Below are 10,656 nucleotides of genomic sequence, written 5' to 3' on the forward strand. Positions count from 1 at the left end.
TAAATTTCACAAACTTTAAATAAACATTTTACAAATGGTAGCCTGGCCAGATCCCTTTTTAAGGGACTGTTACTACTCACCAAAAGAACGCTTCAAGAAGCTAAGTCTGGTACTCCGCGTTTACTAGAAGGGCTCTTCGATAAAGTCGTCTCCTGAAGCATAACAATCATAGTATCACAACAACGCATACAATACTACAACTAGGTTCATATAGTTCATTACTACTCATCCTAAGGACGCATAGTTCCACCAGCTATTCTAATATTCCAATTACATACCAATATATACACTCAAACTCAATGTTAGAAATCCTCAAGGAATCACATAATGCTTTCAAGAATATCAAATTATTCGATACTTGCCCATAAATCTTGGTTTAGCATTTCTAAACATCCTATAATAGTAAAACTTGATCTTTAATTCACCATTACATCTTACTAAACTGGAAATAAACATTCTAGCCCACAATCGCTATTGCTCATAAAGAATTTAATAATCTATCTAAAATATTAAATCATCTAGCAATTAGCTCTGACGAGTATCCACATTCAAAATGATTAATCTTAACTTTACCTAAATCTATCAATCAACATAACACCCATAACAAGTTCTCAAATCAACAAACATGCAATATATCCTCTAAGAGCATCACTTTGCTCAATTACTTGTCATCATCATTATTTACCATCAATTCCTAATTCCTAACCATAATTATCCAGTATCACATATCCAGCTAATACTCCCAACCAACATAACTCATCCAATTAATTTATATAAACTCAAGATTCAATAAAATTAAAGCTTAATTCATGACGAAGGAGCATGCTAATGAAAGTATGTCAATGAAATCAACCTCATATTAATAAAACCCAATTGAAGGATAACTATTAACCCTAAACACATGATAAAATGAGTACTCAATTTGAATTTCAACTTTAATTATGAACAAGTAAATAAAAAAAATATCATTTTCGAATTTACAAGACACCCTGCTAGCATTTTGGGCATAACTTCCTCATACGAACTCATTTTGGGGCGATTCAAGTGCCCACGCGACCGTGACTCGGAGCTCTACAATTCTTATGAAGGAACCAGAACTCAAAAACAATTAGAACTACTTAGAAAGTGGCCAAAACAGAACATTCAAATTCCGGACTGAAATTTCAATAAATACCAAACTTTATACTAGAAATCAAATAACCCAAAAACCAATACTAATCAACACTAAAAAGAACCCAACTAAAGCCTTCGAAATGGATTAACAAAGAACACAAAAGGATTTTCAGTTACTTCTTTAATGGAATAAATTCTACAAATATATTGATTTTTTTTACATGTAATTTCGATTAGAAATAGTTAGGGTTCGAACATATGAGAAGAAAATCGATCATAAAAGATGAGTAAAATGAAATTACACATAGAAATTAAGAGATTTAATACCTTAGTTTGTTTACACCAACAATTACAAGAAGAAGGAGGAAGAAGATGGTGAAGGTGGTGCCGGTGCTGGTGCCGGTGCTGCTGCCGCTTGAAGAAGAAGGAAAGAAAAGGAAAAGGAAAGTGGGAAGGGTGTCGGTTTAAGAAGGAAGAAGAAGGAATGAGAAGGAAGAAGAAGAGGAATGGCGGTGAAGGTGAATGGGAATTAGGGAAAAAAAAGTTTCTGATTTGGGTATTAATTTTAGTTAGTTTTTTTTTTATTTTTTTTATTTATATATATATATATATATATCATTATTATTATTATTATTATTATTATTATTATTATTATCACTTAACCCACTTGATTCACGGTAATTTCTAATTAGTTAAAGGCCCAAAATGATTTTATTTATTTTAAATTCCCGAATGTCACAGCCTGAAACATACATTGACTTGTAATTACTTATTCTAATGTCTCTAATGCAAATACAACAAATAAAAACTCAAAAATAAAAAATAAAAAAAATATGTACATAGCTGTTCGCAGTTACCAACTGCGAACAGCTCCAAACCTTAGGTTTGAAATTTTCACGCTTACTTTTGGAATATTTTTAAAACTTGGATTATTTGACTCATTTTTTTTTATTTTTCCTCTTATAGTTTTTAAATTTTCGCAATAGTTTTGGGCTGGACGTGGGCCTAGAAGCCCAGCTGTTAAAGAAGGAGGTTCTGGAAAATTTGAATAAAATAAGATTATTTAACAACTTAATTCCAAAAATAAGCTTCGTGAAAACTTAATTCCCAAAATAAGCGTCCGTACATCCAAACCTAGCCTTGGAGTAAGTCGCTGTTACTAACAGCGACTTAGGGAGTTGACCAGTGAACTCCGTAAGTCGCTGTTAATAACAACGACTTTAAGGTTAACTGATCAACTCCTTAATCTCGTAGGTTGGAATGAGGAAGTAATTGAGAACTGAAAACTTAAAATTTATTAAGTCGCTGTTACTAACAGCGACTTAAAAAAAAAAAATTTTTTTAAGTCGCTGTTAGTAACAACGACTTACTCCAAGGCTAGGTTTGGATATACGGACGTTTATTTTGGGAATTAAGTTTTCATGAAGCTTATTTTTGAAATTAAGTTGTTAAAACATCTTATTTTATTCAAAATGTGGGAGATTCGGCCTCTGTGGAACTTAAGTAGGAAAGGGGCAATTAGACTAGGCCCAAGGAGGAGAGGCCCAATATTTCCATGGTAGGTATTGCCAATTTGGACCAGAGGAAGAATAGCGGATGGGTCGGTTGGAGTTTCCATGAAATTAATTTAGTCTTTTTGGACGGTGAGCATGCTGCTGAGAACCGGAGCTGTGGTGGTTGTCACGGTTGTTTCGGCCACCACGGTGGGGATTGCGGTGGCCACCACGATGAGGGGTGCCACAAGGTTTGGATATTTCAGAATTTTCTAAATTTGAATGCAATGGGTAACAAGGGCCGAGAGATGAAGAAACATTATCTTTCTTATTTGAGTGTTCTTCCAATTCGAGCATAGACCGAAGATTATCAAAGGATGGGACCAGATCCATGTGTTGTACCAAAGAACAAAAGGTGCGATGGTCGGATGTCAAGCCTTGTAGAACTTGAAGAGCCAACCAATTATCGGAGATGGAGGTACCAAGATTATTAAGAGTGGTAGCAATATTTTTGAGTTTATTGCAGTAACTTTTCACATTGGAAATTTGAGCAAGAGAAAGCTCATTAAATTGAGATTCTAGATGAAGAATACAAGTTTTATTGTTATGGAAATTGTATTTTATGCGGTTCCAAGCATCAAGAGCACAATCCTTATGATGAACAATGGATGTAAGAAGAGCGGGACAAATGTTACCATAATTTCAAGTGCGAACAATAACATCAAGACGTTGCCATTCGGAATCCCGTGGTTCCGATGCTTTGGAAGAATCATCGGGAATAATATGATCAATCACAAGATAAGCACGACAATGGAATTGAAAAATAGTAGACCATGTGTTATAATTAACACCTTCTTCGTCAAGTTGGATGGGAACACAATTTTTAATATTCGTAACCAAGGTAGCCAGGTGAATTTTTGTAGAAGCCATGAAAAAGAGAGAAAAGGAGAGAAGATAGAGGAAGAAAGGGGGTGGAAACCACCAATAGGGGTGGTGGGCGACAAGAAAGAGATGGCGGAAGGCTTTGGGAAGGATAAAAAACCTAAGCTCTTGATACCATATTAGAAATGATTTTGGTTATCTTTCATTTCATTATTTTGAGAATAAATACACCAAATAATCTAGATTTTTAGGTAACTAAATAACTACAAGATAATTACCAAAATATTGAAGATTTATAAGATATACAAAATATACTATTCTAGTAACAATTAAAGATACTAAAGATTGAATTAGAGCATTGGTAAATATGCAAAAAGTAAATGAGGCGTTTGAAAAGAAATAGAAGGAGTATAGTCATAGAAAAATTGATTTCTACTGGCAAAAGTATCCACTATGACTCATTAAAATACCTACTTTATCGATAAAACATCTAAGATAAATCATCATAACCTACTTGTACATGTAAAATACCTACAGGTAAACCATTAAAATGTATACCTACTTTTATCAGTTAAAACAACTACTTTAACTCATTAAAATACCTACTTCAAGTGAAAAAAAAAAACCTAATATATATTCATTATAATGGCTACTTGTATATGTAAAAATTCCTATTGATAAAAATGCCTACTATATTCTATAACTTGGATTGATTTTGAAATGTAAAATTATTTGAATATAATTTTTCCATGATAATCCTATTTGATTTATTTGCTTCTTTATATTGTATTTATTCTTTTGAATGAAGATAGTTTTGTGAGTAATTGTAACTGAATGAAAGTATTAAAGAAAGCATGATGGAAAGCATCCAATTCACAAGATAATTAATACTACTATTATATAATCAATTGATGTATTATATTTACCTAAGAAGTTGTGAAAATAACCCACCAAGGCAGCAATTATGTGTAGTAGGATCTAATCATCCAAGTCATATACAATTAAGAGTAATACTTTATAAAAATCTAATCATGATATAAATTTGACAATATAATCACCTGATTACAGAACACTTTCCAGGGATAAATACTTCTACAATCTAATTTCATTTCTATAAACTACTTGCTCTCATGCCATTTAATTAAAAGCTCGGTTTGATTTTCGCTACCTTAAAAAGACCTCATTGTATTTTATACCGGATTCGATAATAATTTTCAGACCAGCTGACTTCGTTCTTGATCATCCTCACTAATCAATTTGTTCATCTCCTCGTCTGTGGATGTTCTGTCAACCTTATGAGTGACGATGGGTAATTCGACCCTCTTCAGGGGTTTGTTGTCGGGCAAAAGCTTCATTACAATTCCCATGGCAATCAATAACAGCCCTGTTCCGTGCTGTTCGGTTAAAGGCTTTGTGAAGAGCAAGTAAGATAACAGCAGAGTTACCGCCTTTCTTGCTGTCGTCACCTGATAATCCAATACACAGATTGATTACTATACGATCATCATTACCCATATAATTTCTCGACAGTTAAAATGGGTGACCGATATTAGACACTCTTCTCATTGGCACTCGGCCATGTCTCCAGGTCTGACATAAGTACCGGAGTTGGGCTAATTTAGAAAAATTGTGTTACAATAATGATAAAATAGGTTGTTGGAAATGAAGCAATTGCATAGATTCCTTATTGAGACATGAAAGAGAGTTGAAGCAGCTAAAAAAGCAGGTGAAAAATGGACATAAATACATACCATGGCTGTGGTAGCAGCACCAAACAGTGCAATGAGAGACAAGACAGAGACTTGACCAATAAAGGTAGCCATGGCTTCAAAAACCAACACACCATAAACATAGGGATGCTGCATTATAAGTAAGGTGAGAGAGAAATGTGTCAAGCAAATCAGACAAATAAAATCAGGCAAAAATGGTGGGTAAAAGTTTCACCTGATAACATGATTTCCACGCTCGGAATAATTCTCCAGTCAGAACCATGGGTGGTATCAGCATTGGCAAGCCCACAACGGTTGAGCAAAACAACATCTCCATCTATTTTGCATAAACAGTTAAAAAGACGGTAAAGGTAATCGTTAATCCTGGATATCAACTTCACATTTTTCTTATGAATTGAATTGTGTAGGAAGTGTAAGAAACACCTGAGTGGTTTCAGGATTCATGGTAAAGATTGCTTCTTGTAAATTTCCGAGGAAGGAGTCCATGATTAGAGCCCCACTAATCATTACAACACCGATTATGCTGAAGTTTGGAGACGTTTGTGCATCTGCCAAAGTGAAGAGGATTAAACCCACCACCAAGAGCAATGCCGATACATATTCAGATGGCGGATACTTCCTTCTTAATCCCGGGATGAATGCTCCCATTATCATCACTGGTAAAACCTGTTAACGCCACATTTAACAAAATCAACGATCAACATTATAACAAAGAGTGTTAACCCTGAGATGAATTCATAGGATTCCTGGCAAAAAATTGGTTTACATGGCACGAATTGCAAACAATACAAAGCCAATGACCATCAATCACCATGTTAAACAGCATTCGGAAAACGGCCAAAAATTAGCATATCTAAGATTAAGATTAAGTACAGTATCAATGACAGTGAAAAGGCAGAAGAGGTACTATATTTCCTTATCAAATAATCCTCCACCTACCACTAATTCTAAATAAATTAGTGCACCTATCACTAATTTTCTGATTATAAATTACATGCTCATAAAATGATTGGCTAAATAATACACATAGAAATTGAATATTTTACTAAGCAATCAACTGACAATTAGTAGTACTCAACTTATAGAAGTTAATCATAAACTTCCAACTGGATTATCAAATTACGTAATCTACCTCAATTTTGAGTAAATGACAATGACATTTAATACAAAGCAATAACTTATGAGGATAGGCAAAACAAATGTCACTTATATAAGTATCATGCACATGGAGTTAAAGAAATGGTTGAGTATCATTAATTTCCCAAAACAATGCTGAAATTGTTCAAAATTTTCCAAATTACCACAACATAAATTTCATTTCTAAGGTCCTAACATAGAATCATCAATATTGTCATCATGGGTTTTAGCTACTCCTCCGATAGTGACACGTTATGAGAAGAAATATCAGTTTCTTTAGCAAAATCAGAAGAACAAATAACTATTTTGCTTTGATAAATTTAAATAAACCCGAATCAATAAAATTTATGATGCTATAGTTTGAGAACATTGAAGCTTTTTCAAAGATATTTTGGGAAACAAAATCAAGTAATGATACCTTAGTAGACTTGAACATAATTTGAGCAGGGTAATTAAGCCAAGCTAAGGATCCTTTAGTAAGTCCATGAGAACCCATAAGAACTGCTGAAAGCTTCACATAAGTCTTCCATGGATTCACCATTTGCTTGGTGGTAAACCCATTTAAGTATATTAATGCTAGGTACACAAATCCCTGAATAAATGTGAAGTACCAGCCATAGCTGCAATTTCACCCCCAAAATAACACCAAAAATTGAAAATTAAACTTAATAAAAATTAATCCCAATGCAATTTTTCATTGAGATTAATTAAACCTAATAGCAAAATGAATGTAATAAAAATACCCAAAACAAAAATGTCACCTGAATTGAAGCCTGTTGTATACATATTCCTGAAAGCAGAAAATTACACTAAATAATCAGCAGCTATATATTCCTATATTCTTTTTCTTTACTGATAAGAAAATCACTAATCATGCAGATTTCTGATTAAAAATCTCCTTTAGTTTCATGTTTATAGAATTAAAGATTCAGAATTTGCAATGTAAAACTGTAAAAATGTGCATGCATGAGAATCCTTTTTAACGAAAATTCAGAAAAAAATTAAAAGTACAGTACAATTTGATCAGAAATATACTCCACAGACCACATAACAAGCTGTTACAAATTCACAAACAGCCAAAAAAACCCACACAAAATTAAATTTCTGTAACTTTTTTAAGACCTAAGAAACCACCAAAAGATTAAAATTTTATTGACTATTTCAACAATTAATGTAATTAGTACATTTCAATGAAGAAAAAACCAAAGAAACCAACCAAAACCGGCAACACTTTTTGTCAATTTCACAACAGAAAACAATTTTTTTTTCCAATTAATTTTCTTCCTAAAATTCAAGAAAAATAACCCAGAAAAAATTAATACAGAAAATGAAGTTTACCTCACAAATTCCATTAACGAGGTAACCAAAGAAGAACCCAGAAGAGCAAATGAGAAATTGGTGCCATTTTGGTCTACTTGTTAAACTTATACCAAATAAAGACCTAACTTGTTCTTCATTGTTGTTTTTCATCTTCCCTTTTCTTCCAAAACCCAGAAATAAAATCAAACAATCAAACTTGAATTAAATTAAGTAAATTGGGATTGAAAAATTAAATCTTTTTTGTCAATGATTATGCAAATAGGAGTATGTTTCTGAGGAAAGACATGGGGCAAAATTGTGGTGATCTCTGTAAATTCTTACATGGGTTTTCTTCTCTGTTTTAGAAAGAGAAAAACTCTATTCTAGAGAGAGAAAGAGCAATATTGTAAGGAGGTATACAAGTTACTAGTTAGCAAAGATATATAAATATTCGTCTTTTGTTACAGGGGGACGGGGGTATAATTAGAATTTTGTTTGGACTCGAATAGTACTTAATTTTTATAAAAAAGTTTTAAACCAATTAATTTTGTGTGAGACTGTTTTACGAATTTATATAATTAAATTATTTTAATTGATCACTTTAAAATTATAAGTTGTTATTAGATTTGAAACGATCGTTATAAGATTACAAAAAGTAATCAATTTAGAATTGTGATCATTATAAAATTATTAGTGATTACTTTAAAATAATAAATATAGATTGAGTTAGGCCAATAGAAATAATATCACCGTGTGATTGTGACATTTAAAAATTGTGAAAATTTTTATTGTTTTTTCGTTATGCTTAATAAAAATGGATGAAAATTTAACTTAAATGTAGTTTAGATAATATGGTACTTGCCGCTCCTTAAAAGATCTGACTATCTTATTAGAAGTAAGTTATTTTCATTTCGTGAGATTATTATCTATATTTAGATTATATAATAGAATGAAAGAAAAAGAGAGTTAATGAAATTTAATCTAAAAAATTTGACCGAAAAAGATAATATTTGCTCAAAATGAAAACAAAATTTGATTCTCATTGTTAGGATTATTAGATTCTAAGATTAATGTCCTACTTTAATAAGTTAGATGTTTTAAGTGGAGTTTAGGTTAAGAATTAGGTGACCTTTATTAGATCCACAAAAATGTACATTTTGTTTTTTTTTATTATTTTATTAGATACAAAAAAGTAATAAATATATACCTTTCCCTTGATGGTAAAAAGTTGAAACTTTTGATTTTATAATTCAACATGATTATTGTATAAAGTGGTTTTTAAAAAGTTTTTTAAGTCATAATTAAATAGGCTTGAAACGAGAGGTTATATATGCAACTTCATTAAATAAAATAAATTTTAAGAAAAAGAGTATTGCCATGGTTAAAAACACAACTTCACATCTTTGTATAGCCTCGTCTCACATGAGTTACATAGCATTGGACTATACTACATTATATTAATAAATTATAAATTTAAAATATCTTTTATTAAATTCCACTTTTGTTTTTCTTCATAAATCATAATAATATCATCCCTATTTTTGATAAAACAACAATTTCTATTATTAGGTGAATTAACATCGTCGATCACAACCTTTAATGCAATCACAATAATTTTTACAATTCTCCTACAATCGGTTAAAAATATTAAAATTTAAATTAAAATTTAAGTCATAATTAAAATTGTTCTATTTTTTCTATATTTGATATTTAGGGATAAAAGTGTTAATTGAATTTGTTTTATATTTTTTATTTAATAATTATTACTCTAAGATTTGTTGTGTTATATAATTGGATACTACATTGGCAAGGTTATTGTAGACTGAGACAGAGATGGGAACAGCAACAAGAGGGAGGGTGAATTGTTGTTGTTACACGTTTAAGCATTTTTGCCCTGTTTTCATGGAATTAAATAAAATAAATAAAGCTTACACTTAGAGCAAAATAATAAAAGAGACAACACGATTTTTACGTGGAAACATTCTAGGCCTAATTAGAAGGAAAAACCACGACCCTACGGGCTAATTCCCCCTTAGACTCACCCAAGTCTAATTACAAATATCACTCAAAATCCCTTACAAAAAGAATAAAAATTCTCTAAAAATAAAATCAATAAGTTGCACAAGAAAATATTATAAATTAATTGGCAATTTTAAAACAAAATTTTCTTGTAAGAATTCCAAAAATAGCATGAATTGATTAAAGCTCATACGTTTATGTATTTTGGAACAGCCGAATCAGTGTGCTGTTTATAGAACTAAATTCCCTAATAAAATGGAATAAACCAACCATTATTCCCTTATCCCAAATAATAAGGAGAATAATGTGGATCTTAAAATCCAAGTCAACCTACGGTTAGTCTCTAAAAATAGGTATTAATTCAGCCCACGGTTATCTAATAATAACCACTGTTCCCATATACTAATAATAGCTACTGTTCCCTTTAGCAGTAGTTTCCATATACTAAAATTAGCTACAGTTTCCTTTTTTCCAATAATAACCACGGGTACTTTAAGCTAAATATAGATACGGTTAAGGTTTGCTAATAGGGACAGTTGCTATAAACTAATATTAGGGTTGGTTACCTATTTACTAAGTTTAGGATCGGTTATTCTAATAATAGCTAAGACCAGCTGCTGTTCTTATATTAAGTAAATTCAATTATTCACTAAATATAGATCCTAAAATAAAGGCTTAATAAAAACGTTAAATAATTTTGGATAATACTTTGCCAATTAACTTTAATAATTTATAAGTGCAACAAATTAACTTTAATTAATACATCAACTAAAAATAGAAAACATAATTTCAGTAGACGTATATTCAGCTGACTTCAATCCAGGAACAGTGTGCTGTCTCCAATTTCCCGTTTTGTTAGAACATCAAACTTGGGAACAGTACACCTCCTGTCTACATTTGACATCCTTAGCGATATACTTCTTCTAACATCTTTTGGATCTTTTTGACACATACATTTTCATAGAAAGTCATAGGTACTATCA

General features: G+C 31.4%; 1 protein-coding gene and 1 long non-coding RNA gene across 2 annotated transcripts in view; both read right to left on the reverse strand.

Moving 5' to 3' along the window:
* LOC130809923 (uncharacterized) overlaps positions 1–1,664 on the reverse strand; it is a 2,211-nt gene extending 547 nt beyond the window's left edge. Inside the window, exons 1-2 of the long non-coding RNA XR_009040970.1 lie at positions 1,441–1,664; positions 81–152 (exon numbers count right to left, since the gene is read on the reverse strand). This is a non-coding gene — a long non-coding RNA (uncharacterized LOC130809923). The remainder of the gene's footprint in view (positions 1–80; positions 153–1,440) is intronic.
* A 2,705-nt stretch (positions 1,665–4,369) lies between these two features.
* Positions 4,370–8,074, reverse strand: LOC130809924 (UDP-galactose/UDP-glucose transporter 4-like). Its single transcript, XM_057675786.1, has 7 exons — positions 7,694–8,074; positions 7,117–7,145; positions 6,774–6,975; positions 5,642–5,884; positions 5,433–5,534; positions 5,240–5,347; positions 4,370–4,954 (listed from the first exon to the last, which is right to left on the reverse strand). Exons 1-7 carry the CDS (start codon positions 7,823–7,825, stop codon positions 4,703–4,705), a joined length of 1,068 nt encoding a protein of 355 aa, XP_057531769.1. The 5' UTR covers positions 7,826–8,074; the 3' UTR covers positions 4,370–4,702.
* Positions 8,075–10,656: the final 2,582 nt, after the last annotated feature.

This window comes from Amaranthus tricolor, chromosome 4 (assembly GCF_026212465.1).
Source record: "Amaranthus tricolor cultivar Red isolate AtriRed21 chromosome 4, ASM2621246v1, whole genome shotgun sequence".
NCBI classification, from domain to species: domain Eukaryota; kingdom Viridiplantae; phylum Streptophyta; class Magnoliopsida; order Caryophyllales; family Amaranthaceae; genus Amaranthus; species Amaranthus tricolor.

Coding starts and splice junctions, on each gene's coding strand:
- LOC130809924 (XM_057675786.1), bottom strand. CDS start 7,825: ATGAAAAACAACAATGAAGAACAAGTTAGGTCTTTATTTGGTATAAGT. Junction 5,535..5,641: donor TGAATCCTGAAACCACTCAG/GTGTTTCTTACA, acceptor TATGCAAAATAG/ATGGAGATGTTGTTTTGCTC. Junction 5,348..5,432: donor CGTGGAAATCATGTTATCAG/GTGAAACTTTTA, acceptor CTTATAATGCAG/CATCCCTATGTTTATGGTGT.